Genomic DNA, 16237 nt, shown 5'->3' on the forward strand with positions numbered 1-16237 from the left:
TAACGTAGGTATGCAGAAAAGAGTTGTATTAGCAATAACAAAGTATGTGCAAAATGATTTGTCTTTGGCATGTCGCTTTTTTGAAATATCACGCTTCTGTCAGCGTTGCTATGGTAGCTCCGGGTCAGTGCAATGGAAAAATGTGACTGGACACCACGAATCCGCCGTAAAGTCGGCCCGGTCAATTTTGTTTTATTTCGTGTTTAGAAAATATATGTCATAAGCTTTAAAATGGTATCAAACGATATCCAGAAGCGGGGTTATGGTTTGTTGAACTCTGTTCCTTCAACAAAATTGTACCTTTTTTCGGTTCTACATGTGTCTCTTTTTCCACATTTTTGGTAATAAATATCAAATGGTCATAATTGGCGGTCATTTCAAATCAACCCCAAGTCAACGAAGTTCAGGAATGTCCTCTCATTGTTGGTTATACATACCTAGACAAAATACAATGCTTTGTTATCCACCACTTGAACAGGATTTAGCCAAAGCAAACAAAGACAAGAACTTTTAAGGATTCTATAGGAATAAGTAGAAGCTTATTATCCTCTTCAGCAATAGGATTATTGATTGGTTTAAACAGTGTTTAATGAGATACTTGTCGCACCGAATTGAGATACCTATGAATACGACCTTCACGCACATTTTACACTGTTAACTCAGAATTTGCCGAGTTTACGGCTCATTCGTAGTGTCCAGTCACAAATGACTATTGCACGGGCGCGGAATGCAATAGTCCTTTTCTAGCTGTCCGCTAAAAATAGCAGAATAATAATCAATATTAATTGGCCAATCAAATGACAAGAAAAAAATACAATAACACTTGAAATAACAAGTATCATTAATATTGTCAGTCCTTGCAAATGTCTAAAACTGAGGCCCATCGACTTTCATTTCTACTATAAAGCAGATCTGCTATAAAGTTATATTGAGTTCAAAGAACTTATCGTAGCAAACTAGCTCTCTTGCTGTAGAGATGCTACTTTTTTTTGACTTTGTGGTTTTGATATTTGGCTTGCTACCTTAGTTCAATTATTTGCTGTAATATTATTTTGTATTTGAAGCTTGCTACCTACTTGTATCTAACTTCTATCAGTTGCTTTCATTTGTTTTCGTTGCTTGTACCTGATGAAACGACGGTTGTATTATATTTGTTAACTTTATATCACTGTGGTGTTTTTTGTTTTTGTTTTTTGCCTGGTACAGTGTTAGTGTACATCCCTATGGTGTACATACTGCATTAGTTTTTATCTTGTCGTTGTCTTGTTCCCCACATTAAGTTGGTATACCTGGCTCAAATCTTCAAACTTGATAGTTAGATGCGGCTATTTCAGTTGAAATCCTTACACCAACTTAAGACATGACCTTAATCTCCCAACCAGGTGGTGCAGATTTTAAATAACCCCCATTTGAAACTCATACTCACTGTGTGGAAGATTAAGGTCATGTCTTCTTTAGGAAGTGTTTGTATTGCAACATTTATAGGAACAGGAATTATCAAACAGTCATGTTTGTACAATTATTTTAGCTCAAATACAAGGTTTTAAGTGCACCAAAAAGTAAGTATTTTAAAGAACACTTACATATATGTCAAATAACATGTGGTGTAAAAGAGGATGCTTATCCTTTAGATTCGAGTAGAAATCTTTATAGATCATTTCCTCAATGCCTGCAAACCTTGCAAAAGTAGATTACATGTCCTTTGGAAATATATAGTTCATTGAAATCAACTGCTTGTGTAATAACTATCACACTCTTGATCCCATTCTTAAGACTTCAAATGTGAAATCAGGTTTCAGCTTTAAAAACAATCTCCCACGTTCTTACATGTCTATTCACATACGTGGATAGAGTGAAAGCACCCTTTATGGTGTGCTATGCCTCAAGAATGCAAACATTCTTTTATTCCACACTTTTGAACCAAATACTCCATTCTAACGGCCTTCCTGTAAAATGGAAGAAAGCTAATTAAAAAACGCTTTACTGTTATTCTTACGCACATAGCAAAATATCCATCAGAAATAGGTGATATTTGTAGAGACATTAACATGTTGGTAAAGAGAATTACCTTCGTTTTATCCTGTCGTTTATTTTATAGACATACGACCGTATTATTACTTACTAAAAACAACTACTATTTTATTTCATACTTTTTATTTACTTCAAGTTTGCCCAAGTTTTCATAATTTTTATTTACTTAAAGTTTGCCCATAATTTTAAAATGTTACTGGAATTACTAGGTTTTCTATAATCAAAATATCTGATGAAGTTAAAAGGGAGTGGGACTGTTGGTAGCGTTTACCTTTAACGGAATAATAATGATTACTTTTGACAAGAAGGTCTTTAATCAGTATTAGAATACATTGAATGTCTGGCTTTAATTTATCAAATATGATAAAATTAGAGAGGCCTTCTCAAGAAATGCACTCAGGCACATTCATGTGCCAAAACGAACAGTCAGATTAATCCTGATAATCCTGTTAACACCTTGGATGGCCACGAACGTGTTTGTCTGTGTCTAACCAATGTCAAAAACACCGTGTGTACTTTGACTTTAATTTGATAATCTTTCCTACAAAGCCGTCTTTATTTAAAATCCCATTAAAAAGCTAGGTTCGGGTTATGGTAAAGACGTCTAACACGCACACATTTAAAAATGCCAGAGTAGAGAACGGGGAAATGCACATTGTCAATTGCTACCTAAAGACTCAATGGCCAAAAAACAATCACCGGTCGAGGATAGATCATTGAGGACCCGGCCCGGGATAACCGAGAAGTTGCGTAACAATGAAGGAAGGCATACAGATTCAGAATCTGCCGGGTGCCGAGAATAAATTGAGCAAATTGAGTCCAAAGATGACACTGTGGATTAAATTTGAAAATAATTTGATCAATATATAAAATATCACAAGTTGGTCGTCTGCAAGGTATAATTTACTGTTGGTATTTGGTTTGAGCTGTGAAAGCTGGTGATAATAATAGATCCCAAAAGAATTCACTAATGTAGAGCAACCTCATTTCACATGGTAGTAAGTTTAATTTCGACCAAAATACTTTTTGAAAAAACAATCATGTTCACAAATTCAAGTAGCACTATAGCTAATCGTCACATGATATTCACCATTTCAAATTTTGTTCATGTAGTATTCTAATACATATTCTCCCAGGGCGATCAACGTGGAGAAACCCTGGATTTAATATTCCGCGAAACTTACGTGAAACTTTTCTTAATTTTTCTGATATTAGATACTTTTTGGCAGTAAGGCCAAAAATGAAGAACACGTATGTAAAAATAAATGTGACTTTGCGAATGGAAAAGTCTCACTGAAGATGAAATTCCACCTAAAATATCGCAACCCTAATGACATAGTCTTTAACTTCTGTAAGGAATATATGGAAAGAAACCTGACCAGTGGGTCAAGTGGAGATTTTTAAAGTACAGGGGATATGTTTGTCCTTTATTGTAGCAAAAGCAAACAATAGGTTGCTACTCACCAAGGATTACTCCATGAAATACTTTATGGTTTTCAGAAAACAATCAAATGCGACTATACTACATCTTTTGTTATCGCGTATGTTTTTGTGTTGGATTAATCAATAATTATTGGCTCGGACAATGTTGTTTTCTTGTAGGATATGGCTTAGTTCATTGGTAGAACACCAGCACTGTCACCTTCGTCTTCTCTTTGCTTACTTAAAATAAACCCAGCTTATATTTAAGCCTATGAATATCAGGACTTAAGCTACACTAGCAGGTGCCACCCCGTTACAACGGTCGACCTGGGCTGATGTAAGGCAACAGACAGGACTAGTGCAAATCTATGAAAAGTGTCATTGAGGAATAGTTCTTCCATTGCATTGGTAGAACATCAACAATGTCACCATCGAAGCCGATCTCACAGTATAGTGTGCACTGGGGTCTCTGGACTTGGGACCAGACATTGGCGGGTTAAACCGGTTTTATGATCGCTCAACCGTCCTTCTTCCCTCCAAGTGCTTTATTGCTAGCGTTAGGTCCATCTGGCTATAATTATGTTTTGTTTTGACGGCATAGCCAGATAGCGTAGCCAGCTCTGGGTGCAGTCTTGGAGGCTGTGCCCATGATATTTTTTCTTTCCACTTAGAACTCCCAAAGCTGCAAGGCATTTGCTCATTGAGGTATTTTAAAAGCCTTTGTTTCCTACTCAATTGGGAAGCAGTGGGTGCACCAACCTCTATTCTCGAACTCAGCTACAGGTCTTGATATTTGCAGGTCTTGATATTCCAGGCATATGCATTGGACAGGTTCTTCTCCATTGGAACAGTGAGTTCAATTATAATTACTGTTCTTGTCCATTCAGAGTAGATGGTAATATATATCATGCCGTTTAGCTGCCTTACTATTTGCGGAGGGAACATATTTGTTTGTGTTCTTTATTCATTAGGACATCCAAGTTGGCCTTTTGTAGGATGCTTGTACATTCCTTCTTTGGAAGAGGCAAGGCTGGGTTCCTGTAGGATGTACCATCTGAAGTGCGGACTGTGGTAGTAGCGATGTAGTTTGTATTTCTGGCATACCATGTTTCCTTTGATTATCCTTTGATTATCGATGAAGGGCATCACACCAGTTGCTATGGCTTTTAAAGTTTGGTCATGACGCCAGTTGTATCGCCCACTTAGAACAGTGAGAAGTTGCAGCCATTGAGGATATGGAACCGTGAACAGTTGCTGTGATGGTATAGCTGACAGGATCCTGGATTGGTCTTGCCCCATAATCTCATGTTCGTGGATGTTGGCAGTTGGTCATGTATGGCGTTGACATGGAACGACAACAGCTCAGGTGTCCACACGTACAGCAGCTTCTTCCATGCTGTGACAACTTGTATGGCGGAGTCCCACTTGAGCCATTGTCCCTGCTTAGCACAACCATATAGGTAGACAATCATATCCTCTTCATCTACATCTTTGACAAGACCGGTCAAGCACTTTATGTGTTCCTGCGGCTTCATGACTTTGATTAGCTTCTGGTTCTTTTTAAAGCCAATGCATGCTCGGTCTGTCTGTCATCTGCACATCTCATTTAGCATGTTTAGTATCAGGTGGCGTTCTCTCTGCTCTAGTTCCCCTTGACTCCATTCCATCTGTCTTTCTTTGCCTTCTTTTGTAGACAGTCTTTGTATAAATCTTGAGTGCTTCCAACCATAGAGTGTTAATTAATATAATATGTATATAATTAATAATAAATAATTATACAATGTATGATCCAAGTATACATAAAAATTTATTTTGTTTTTGGTATGGTGTTAGGCAATTTCTATCCCGTTGAAAATTCTATGACCAGTTGTCTTCACAGCTGCCCCCTCGGCCCCAGCCTCCCACATCCCACCAGCCCCACCCTACCCCCACACACATATAAAACACACAACAACAACTATTAATCAGAACCAACTGTGGTCACGAGTGCGTTAATCAAGACGCATATATTAGGAAATCTAATATTTATGGAACTGTTAGTAGTTTGAGTATTCGATTAAATCCGAGTTCCTCCAAATATTTACATAGCCTTACTTTCATCAACGCTTGTTCTTTATAGTATCTGTAGGAGCAAGGCTTAGACATATTCGTCTTTCATTATTTTTCGTCTCGGAAAGGTAGCGTATTTCTACAATAAAACATAGTAAACAAATGATGTTTATATCGAATCGCTGAATCGACCAGCCTGTAAAGGTGCCCTTAAAGGCAATCAGTTACTTACTTTCCTGGCAAAACCTTCGCCGATTATATTTTTCTTCTGCACAGTTCAAATTCAATTAAATTCACTCGATACTCGGGTCACAATATTATTTGACTGTATCAGTTTGTTATTATAAGCCACGTCACAGTCTCAAATTAGCCCAAGAAGTCTCACCACCATCCTGAATATTGGCAGACTAAAAGGATTTCTTCTTTGGATCAAATGCTGGCTCAGGTACTTTCCTGTATGCTAGTTTAGCCGTAGTACATGTTATTCATTTCTTCTTTCGTTTCTTCCTTTTCTTATTCTTTTCGTCTTCTTATTTTTGACCTTTTCCTCTCCGTCTTCTTCATCATTATCATTTATCATTATCATTATTATCTTATTACTATCTTCTTCTTCTTCTTCTTCTTCTTCTCCTTTTCTTCTTTTCTTCTTCTTCTTCTTCTTCTTCTTCTTCTTCTTCTTCTTCTTCTTCTTCTTCTTCTTCTTCTTCTTCTTCTTCTTCTTCTTCTTCTTCTTCTTCTTCTTCTTCTTCTTCTTCTTCTTCTTCTTCTTCTTCTTCTTCTTCTTCTTCTTCTTCTTCTTCTTCTTCTTCTTCTTCTTCTTCTTCTTCTTCTTCTTCTTTATCTATGCCCGTGGAACGGTGGCATAGATATTGTATTTGTTCTGTTTAGTCTTCTCCTTATCTATGCCCGTGGAACGGTGGCATAGATATTGTCTTTGTTCTGTTTAGTCTTCTCCTTCTCCTTCTTATCTATGCCCGTGGAACGGTGGCATATATATTGTATTTGTTGTGTTTAGTCTTCTCCTTCTCCTCCTCCTTCTTCTTCTTCTTCTCAAGATCACTTTTTGCACCCCTCTAGCTCAAGAACCAAAGTAGCCTCGGGGCCCAAACTTGGTATACTGATGGCCCATGACCCTTAGCATCATCCTAGGGTACCTCGACCCCAGAGGTCAAAGGTCATGGGCTACAGGGGGCAATATGTGTAAAATTTCAAACAGCTCTAGCTCAAGAACTACAGCGCCCTCAGGGTTCATACTTAGTATAATGATGGCCCATGACCTCTAAAAGTAACTTATGGTAGCCACGACCCCAGAGGTCAAAGGTCACATGCTGCAGGTAGCAATATGTGTAATTTTTTTAAACCGCTTTAGCTAAAGAACTATAGCGCCCTCAGGGTTCATGCTTGGTACAATGATGGCCCATGACCCTTAGATATTTCCTGAATTAACATCGACCCCAGAGGTAAAAGGTCATGGGCTACAGGGAGCAATATGTGTAAAATTTCAAACAGCTCTAGTTCAAGAACTACAGCGCCCTCAGGGTTCATACTTGGTACAATGATGGCCCATGACCCTCGATGTATTCTGTGGTAGCCACAACCCCAGAGGTTAAAGTTCAAAGGCTTTAAAAAGCAAACTAGGTACAACCTATTAACACAGTGTAGCGCAAAAGGTAGCGTTTTGTTAGCTACCTGTGTTTGCAATGACAACGGCCCGAATCGTACGTCAAGGAAATTGATCACTTGACAAAAATTCCCTTAAAAAGGAATGTGTAGGCATTTTGATATTGGTGCCTTGGACCACCTCAAAAGGCTGTCATTGTGGGACATGGCGTATGGTTAGTTAATGGGTGTTAGGAGGGTTAAGGGTTGTCACGGTTTGTAAGGGGTGACCAAGGGGGTGGTCACCAGTTTTTTTAGATTTGGCGCCCAATTGGGCGCTTTTTTAATTTTAAGTGCTATGAGGATGATACTTATATCAATTAAAGCTTATAAAAAGGGCTTCCACATAATGGTCACCAACTTTTGGATTTGGCGCCCAATTGGGCGCTTTTTTTATTTAAGGTGCTATGAGGATACTACTTCTATCAATTAAAGTTTATAACATGGGCTTCAACATGGTGGTCACCAACTTTTGGATTTGGCGCCCAATTGGGCGCTTTTTTATTTTAGGTGCTATGAGGATGATACTTATATCATTATAAGTTTTCGTTTTGTGAATAGGGGAAGGGGATTGGGTGTGGTCACGGGCATAGATATTCGTGTTTGGTCAAACACAACTGTGGTTTCTAGTTCTTCTTCTTCTTCTTCTTCTCAAGATCACTTTTTGCACTCCTCTAGCTCAAGAACCAAAGTAGCCTCGGGGCCCAAACTTGGTATAGTGATGGCCCGTGACCCCTAGCATCATCCTAGGGTACCCCCGACCCCAGAGGTCAAAGGTCATGGGCTACAGGGGGCAATATGTGTAAAATTTCAAACGGCTCTAGCTCAAGAACTATAGCGCCCTCAGGGTTCATACTTAGTATAATGATGGCCCATGACCCCTAGACGTAACTTAATGTAGCCTCGACCCCAGAGGTCAAAGGTCATAGGCTACAGTGGGCAATATGTGTAAATTTTTAAAACTGCTCTAGCTCAAGAACTATAGCGCCCTCAGGGTTCATGCTTGGTACAATGATGACCCATGACCCTTAGATATTTCCTGCGGTAACATCGACCCCAGAGGTCAAAGGTCATGGGCTACAGGGGGCAATATGTGTAATTGGTCTCCCATCCACTCAGGAGGCCATGACCGACGAAATGTTCAATGTGTATGAGGGCAGCAGTGGTCTCCCATCCACTCAGCAGGCCATGATCAACGAAATGTTCAATGTGCAGCAGAGGTCTCCCATCCAATAGGTAGTATTTTGTTAGCTACCTGTGTTTGCAATGATAACGGTCTGAGTCGTACGTCAAGAAAACTGATCACTTGACAAAAACTCCCTTAAAAGGGAATGTGTAGGCATTTTGATTTTGATTCCTTGGACCACTTCAAAAGGTTTTCATGATGGGACAAGGGGGGGGGGGGTGATTGAAATCCCAATAGGCCTAGGTAGGCCTACCCTAAAATTTATATCGTGGTAATGATGCACAAAATTAAAATCTTTTAATTTTGTGTAATATTGTAGGCCCATGAAAAAAACCCAGACCTACTATCCGGGATAGGCCTAGCCTGAGTATGTGTTTTAGAGAGAGAGTGATGGTCTGATGGGGTATAAGAGAGAATGAAGGCTTGGTAAGGTATTAGAGAGAGTGTGGGCCATTCCAGTGGTGTTTTAGAGCGAGTGAGTGTCTGGTGGAGTATAAGAGAGAGTGAGGGTCTGGTAGGGTATTAAAGAGAGTCTGGGCGAGTCTGGTGGCGTTTTAGAGAGAGTGAGTGTATACTGAAGTATAAGAGAGAGTGAAGGCTTGGTGGGGTATAAGAGAGAGTATGGGTCAGCCTAGTGGTGGTTTAGAGCGAGTGAGTGTCTGGTGGAGTATAAGAGAGAGTGAGGGTCCGGAGGGTTATTAGAGAAAGTGTGGGCCAGTCTGGTGGTGTTTTAGAGCTAGTGTCTAGTGGAGTATAAGAGAGTGAGGGTCTGGTGGAGTATTAGAGAGAGTGTGGTCCTGACTGGTCCAGTCTGGTGGTGTTTTAGAGAGATTGATGGTCTGATGGGGTATAAAAGAGAGTGAAGGCTTGGTAGGGTATTAGAGAGAGTGTGAGCCAGTCTGGTGTTATGAGCATTACATGTATATCAAATGAAGGCTTAAAACAAGGGCTTCCGCATGGTGCTCACCAAGTTTTCGTTTGTGAATAGGGGAAGGGGGTTAGGTGTGGTCACGGGCATAGATATTCGTGTTTGGTCAAACACAACTGTGGTTTCTAGTTCTCCTTCTTCTTCTTCTTCTTCTTCTCAAGATCACTTTTTGCACTCCTCTAGCTCAAGAACCAAAGTAGCCTCGGGGCTCAAACTTGGTATAGTGATGGCCCATGACCCTTAGCATCATCCTAGGGTACCTCGACCCCAGAGGTCAAAGGTCGTGGGCTACAGGGGGCAATATGTGTAAAATATCAAACGGCTCTAGCTCAAGAACTATAGCGCCCTCAGGGTTCATACTTAGTATAATGATGGCCCATGACCCCTAAATGTAACTTAATGTAGCCTCGACCCCAGAGGTCAAAGGTCACAGGCTACAGGGGGCAATATGTGTAAATTTTTAAAACTGCTCTAGCTCAAGAACTATAGCGCCCTCAGGGTTCATGCTTGGTACAATGATGACCCATGACCCTTAGATATTTCCTGCGGTAACATCGACCCCAGAGGTCAAAGGTCATGGGCTACAGTGAGCAATATGTGTAAAATTTCAAACAGCTGTAGCTCAAGAACTACAGCGCCCTCAGGGTTCACATTTGGTACAATGATGACCCATGACCCTTGATGTATTCTATATTAGCCGCATCCCCCAGAGGTCAAAGTCTAAAGACTTTAAAAAGCAAAATTGGTACGATATATTAACACAGTGTAGTGCAATAGATAGTATTTTGTTAGCTACCTGTGTTTGCAATGATAACGGTCTGAATCGTACGTCAAGGATCACTTGACAAAAACTCCCTTAAAAGGGAATGTGTAGGCATTTTGATTTTGGTTCCTTGGACCACTTCAAAAGGTTTTCATGATGGGACAAGGGGGTGATTGGTTAAGGGGTGGGGTCACGGGCATAGATATTCGTGTTTGGTCAAACACAACTGTGGTTCCTAGTCTTCTTCTTCTTCTTCTTCTTCTTCTTTTTCTTCTTTTTCTTCTTCTTTTTCTCCTTCTTCTTCTTCTTCTTCTTCTCCTTTTCTTCTTCTTCTCCCTTTTTCTTCTTCTTCTTCTTCTTCTTCTTCTTCTTCTTCTTCTTCTTCTTCTGCTTTTTCTTCTTCTTCTTCTAAAATCACAAGCATTCCAATTTGTTATTGTAATACAAAACTTTTTTTAATATCAATATTGTCTTATTTTTTTACAGTTTTGAAATCGGACCATCCTCTGAACAGGACCAATCAATACAACAACTCAACTACAAAAATGGAGGAAGATCAGCAAATTGAACCGGAATTTCAAACAGATGCTAGTTACATCGACGATGACTTTTGTATCCAATACTGGAACGTAACATGTGATAGGTTACCGCCAGCACCTTCATTTGGGAAGACAGATGCCATTAAGGTCATCATTATACTAGTCCTGATAGTTTTATCTACGATTGGTAACGGAGCAGCGGTATTAATCACACTACACCTTAGACGTCGTCGTAAATCCACTGTAACTACTTTAGTACTGAACTTAGCTATCACTGATCTGTTGGTAACATATCTTCATATGTTACCGAGCGTAATATGGTATTGTACCGTGGAATGGATCGCCGGAAACATCATGTGTAAAGTTATGAAGTTTTTCGCAAGTTTTGGCCTGTTTGCATCTTCGTTTTTGACAGTGGATATCAGCGTGGATCGATGTTTGGCAGTGGTGAACCCACTTGGGAAAAGTAATCGTGGAACGCACATGCGGATTTTGATCGGTCTTTCCTATGTTTTAGCCGCTATATTCAGCATCCCGCAGGTAAGTTAATTTGATGTTTTAATGGTAATTGTATCATTAGCTACCCATAAAGTCTCTTATTACATTTTAACCGCATTATACATTACAAGATTTGTTACAGGCAAAATATTTAATTCTACCTTCTGGGTACTGTTACCTTTCGTGGAACAAAGCAATCCCGCGACTAAAGACCGTGATTGGTCAATTATTGCGACGTAAGCGTGTGGCTTTGTGTATTTTGCTCGACGCAAATATCTGTGCGTACCCCAGTATTTTGCCTATAGTAGTTTGCCTTCAGAATTTAACAGCAGGTACATTGTTGAGATTAAGGGAATTACAATAACTTCTACAGGTGGTTTACACAGACTAACAGAACAGTAAGCTCGCAAATCAATTAAATCATAAGCACACAAGCGCAATACTCTACAATGTTCTTATTCACGAATATGTATGAGACAGTTTACCCATAAGGCACTAATTCTGAAGTTTAGTAAAGAAATTAATTCAATGACGTTTTCAATTACAATTATATATTTGGAAGAGCAACAATTTGAATCTCCGTCTACTCTGTATGTTAAATAATTTGTCGTCATCCTGCCCCAAACACTTACCAAATGTGATGCGATCAAGCGAAATCAGTCGAAACTGATATTGATTTTGAAATATAGCCAAACAAAGGAAATATTTCCTGTTGTTTTTGGAATCTTTTTAATTGCTCATATCTTTTGGAACTGGTTGTTTGATTTAAATGGGTTTTTCTGGAAAATGCAGCTTTCTAAATGCTTTTTTATTATCCTATAAGGATAAAAACAAATAATGCTATGTCTCAAAGCCCATGGCAGTTTCAGAAACGAATTGCGGAATGAGGTATTTTTTTAAAGATTTTTAATTTTTTAAAGAATTTTAAAACTTAATTCTGAATCAAGATGTCATTTTCAAGTGTTAAAAAGTACACTGCATAAAATTATGGTTGATTTACACAATTTAAGTACAAATATCTATTATTGCTTTATACCTACACAAATGCGAGTATCGAATCCAGTAACTTTTCTTCCAATATTGTCACAGAATTTCATAATTTTACGGCAACAAACTAAAAAACAATGAATTTGCTGTTTCAGCTGACATGGACGCGTTAATAAAAACGAACGCGCGCCTGGACTTTGAGACATAACAATTTTTAGCCTAAGAAACGGAAATTGTTTAAATTTTCCGGAAATCGGAAATATTAAAATATTTCCGATTTCCGACTGATTTTGCTTGATCGTGTCACAAATGAAACTCTAACCTTCAGGATATAATAAAACATAATCTCTGTTCCAAATGACCATCAAAGGATTGGTTTACATAGATATGTGCTATTTAAACACATCAAAGGAATTTAATCCTTTTGTTTTTGCCGGATAGAAACAAAACAGTATGTTTGAGCGCGTGAGCATGCTTTTCAGTGGACGAGCAGCCAATTCAATTTCATACTCAAGTCGTTAAGGGCTGGGGTATGAACGTTTGGACAGTATTTATTTTGGGACATCAGAGCACATCAGACATATCGAATTGCATTCTGAATACGAAGAATGTCATTCTGATATCAAATAATTTTCATTTTTGAAATTCGCAATTTAATACACATTTTATGGCAAATCATTAAAAATTGATATTTTTGATATTTAGAGTACTCGAAGTAAACTTTATAAATCTGATGATTTATACTTAAAGTGTATGTAGGTGGGATGAAAAGCCGACGATCAATTGAAAATTTTGACCTTTTGTATTGAAGATATGGATTTTTTTTCCTAAAACACCAAAAAAAATAGGTCTTTTTGGGAAAAAAATCCATATCTTCAATATGAAAGGTCAAAATTTTCATTTGACCGTCGGCTTTTCCTCCCTGCTACATACACTTTAAGAATATATCATTAGATTTATATAATTTACTTCGAGGACTGTTATATCAAAATTTGAAAAATATCAAATTTTATAATTTGTCATAAAATTTGTATTATATTGTGATTTTCAAAAATGAAAATTATTTGATATCAGAAAGACATGCTTCGTATTCAGAATGCAATTCGATAGGTCTGAGGTGCTCTCATGTCCTACAAAAAATACTGTCGAAACGCAATAAACGCTCATTTTAGATCCCTTAACGACTTGCCAACATTGATTTCTTATAGCGAAAAATAAACTTATTTGAAATGGGAAAATTGAATCGCGTAACATTGGCGATTAAAATTCAAATACGGGCTCTAGTGGATAGATTCTGCGTAAGTTTCCCTTGAAACCCATCAATCAATGATCGAATAAATACGAGCGTGGTTTTGCATTCAGACGTGTTGGTGTGAGTTGCTTAACCCGTCAAAACATGACAGATTTTCTAATGTACGATGCTCTTGACGATGTTAACTTTTAAAGAAACTGGCTGCTACTAGGTTAACATGATACTTCCGAGTTGCAACGCCACTTTATATAACTGCAAAATTATCGTTTCAAGGAGTAGAATTTCAATTCCTAGCGGTAAAATGTAACATTCCGATGTGGTTTAGACCATGATTGTCTTACATTCATCCATTTTGGGCTATTGATGGTCGATCGGTGCATGTATTTGAACAAAAAGTATATTACTGGCACAAGTTGATTTGACACCTAAACACGGCTTTGTGATAATCTTCGATCTGGGTTTTAAAAAAAAGTTTGCATAATTGACACATGCTTCTTTTTCTGAGTATCGTTCTATAGGTAACAGTAATTGCACAAAAGGCAAACAATATTTTCATACATGAATCGTTATGCTTTGACTTGTTGAACTAACTGTAATATTCCTACAAGGTAGAAAACTAGCAAAGAATATAAAAAAAAACTCATGCAGACTTCAGTGACCAGACTATTTTATATTTATACAGATACATAAATCATTGAATAAATGATTGACTAATTGAGCTAAACGTCGAAGAAATCGATTGTTTTTAAAATTTAATTATCAATTTAGATCTTTGTTTGCACTATTAGTGAAATAAAGGCCATTGCGACATGCAACTTTATTGTAGCGCAAACATCAGCAAATGTCATGGGCAATTTGTCAAATCAACTGGATGATTTATAATTACCCGTGCTTTATACTTTATACCCATGTTCACTATTTGTTCCACTTGGACACGATCTGCTTGGCGAAGTTCTCCGCAGGCAACATATTTTTGTTAATATTAATACTTGAGTTAATAAAGGTCCCAAATAAATACCACATCTACAACGAATTGCACTGTAATCTTCTGGTCTAAAATACAAATATTACAGAATGAAAAGTACATGTATCGTCTCTGTGGTGTTATAAAATATCATCAAGTGTGTATTGTTGCTGCATATACTATGATTAAAGTAGTTGCCATCATAGCGTTGAATGCAAATGCATTAGTTTTGTTTCGTGTAAAAATGGTTAGCATAGTTAGTTTTATAGTAGACTGAGTATTAATATGGCTATCATAATACGATAGATATGTGGTGGATAGATCATTTCCAAGTTCCAAGGTTCTTTCATGCAATGAAGCGCGATATGTAAGTGTGTAATTCTTTCTTCTATCTCGTCAAATTGGAATGCCCATATTCAAAGGGACAATTATGGGTCCTAATTGTTAGTCGAAGCAGCCAAAATATCGACCTTCATTGTCTAAATCAATATATTATTGAAAAAATAACAGCTTGATGTTTCGCAGAAGTTCAGTCTACAAATCATACACATTTATTGATGTTAATGAGTTATGTACGGTTTACAAAGGTGATGTGGTTTCAGCCCTACAACATAACTCAAGACTCAAAAGTATATCTGTGATATTTGAATCATTCTACACGCTCGTTATGAACTGATCAATGCTTTTTTGCCAAAGCTCAATACCATTCACAGGATGCTGCGAACAACTAAATCGCAACAATTGAAATAGTTTCAAACCTTAATTTCCACTGTTTATAAGACAAGGAAGCCAAACAACTTGAGTGAATGGACAATACTATTTTGATCGGTAAGCAAAGATTGCCCAATACGCATTCAGGCCTAAGTAGAGACAGAATTTTTAAGTAATTGATGACATTTAACGACACTTGAAGGTCCACTTATCATCTTACCACTGGCCATTGATTTATTTGTGCCATTACTGTCACGTGATCACTACACCAAGATCTTCCGTTGTCAAGAGAAATTAACAGAAATTAAAAGGCTTGTTTAATCATCATATCGCCAAAAGGCTCAAATTGCTGATAATCCGGAGTTAGTCTATACAGTAAGCCAAAAAAATTAAGGTACCAGTTGTGTTCATAGTTGTGTCTTAAATAAAGACAAATATGTAAGATAAAACAAGCAGCCAATACCTGGACTCTGTAGCTCTGATTTAATACCTTATTTATTGAAATTGGTTGAGAAATAAAGAAACAGTGACCTAAAATCTAACGAAGAAACGAAATCAAAAGTTGCACTTTTGTGTCCTAATCAATGAAAGCACGACGCTAGTTTTAACGTGTTAATCAATGAAAGCACGGCTCTAGTTCGCTTAACTTCAATAGGGCCTGCAATGGAGTAAACTGCAACTTTTAAATTGACATCTTCCTTGAGTTTTTGGATCGTCGTTTATTTCTTGAACAATTTCTACAAATGAGATCTTAAATTCGAGCTAAAAGATGTAGCTATTGGCTGCTGGCTCCAATTATGACATATCCGTCTTTGTTTAGGATATACAAGGGGTGAACATAACTGGTACCTTAATTATTTGCCTTACTGTATTTTCGCATCAATGACGGACACGCAAGGATCTGCAATTTGTTCTCTTTCCTTACACAACTGCGCAAGCCTCTTGGACACTCATTTACAATTGATTGCCTCTGTCTACACATGTGAAACACGGGAGATAATTGACTGCGAAGCTTTTTGTTTGATAAGTTAATGTACTCCACAGCTCTAGATTTAGTTCTCATTTTGCTCAATATAATTGCTTTATGTAGTAAATAGGGCTAGAATGATTGACGATGATTCCATTATGCTATTATTTATTAATCGTATTACAGACATTACATTCAATTGGTTATTACTATTTACGCTTAATTTCATTACGTTTCACCAGGGAACTGGTTTCACTACCTGGAGAGAATTGCATGATCAA

The 16237-nt window shown here is 37.8% G+C and overlaps 1 protein-coding gene across 2 annotated transcripts in view; it reads left to right on the plus strand.

Annotated features, from left to right (window-relative positions):
* Positions 1-16237, plus strand: part of LOC140171505 (gonadotropin-releasing hormone receptor-like) — a 137050-nt gene that overhangs the window by 32079 nt on the left and 88734 nt on the right. For both annotated transcript variants that reach the window (XM_072194774.1, XM_072194775.1), the window contains exon 2: positions 10525-11117. In XM_072194774.1, coding sequence (XP_072050875.1) covers positions 10584-11117 — 534 coding nt within the window. In that variant the 5' untranslated portion in view covers positions 10525-10583. The remainder of the gene's footprint in view (positions 1-10524; positions 11118-16237) is intronic.

Source organism: Amphiura filiformis, chromosome 15 (genome assembly GCF_039555335.1).
Source record: "Amphiura filiformis chromosome 15, Afil_fr2py, whole genome shotgun sequence".
Taxonomy (NCBI): domain Eukaryota; kingdom Metazoa; phylum Echinodermata; class Ophiuroidea; order Amphilepidida; family Amphiuridae; genus Amphiura; species Amphiura filiformis.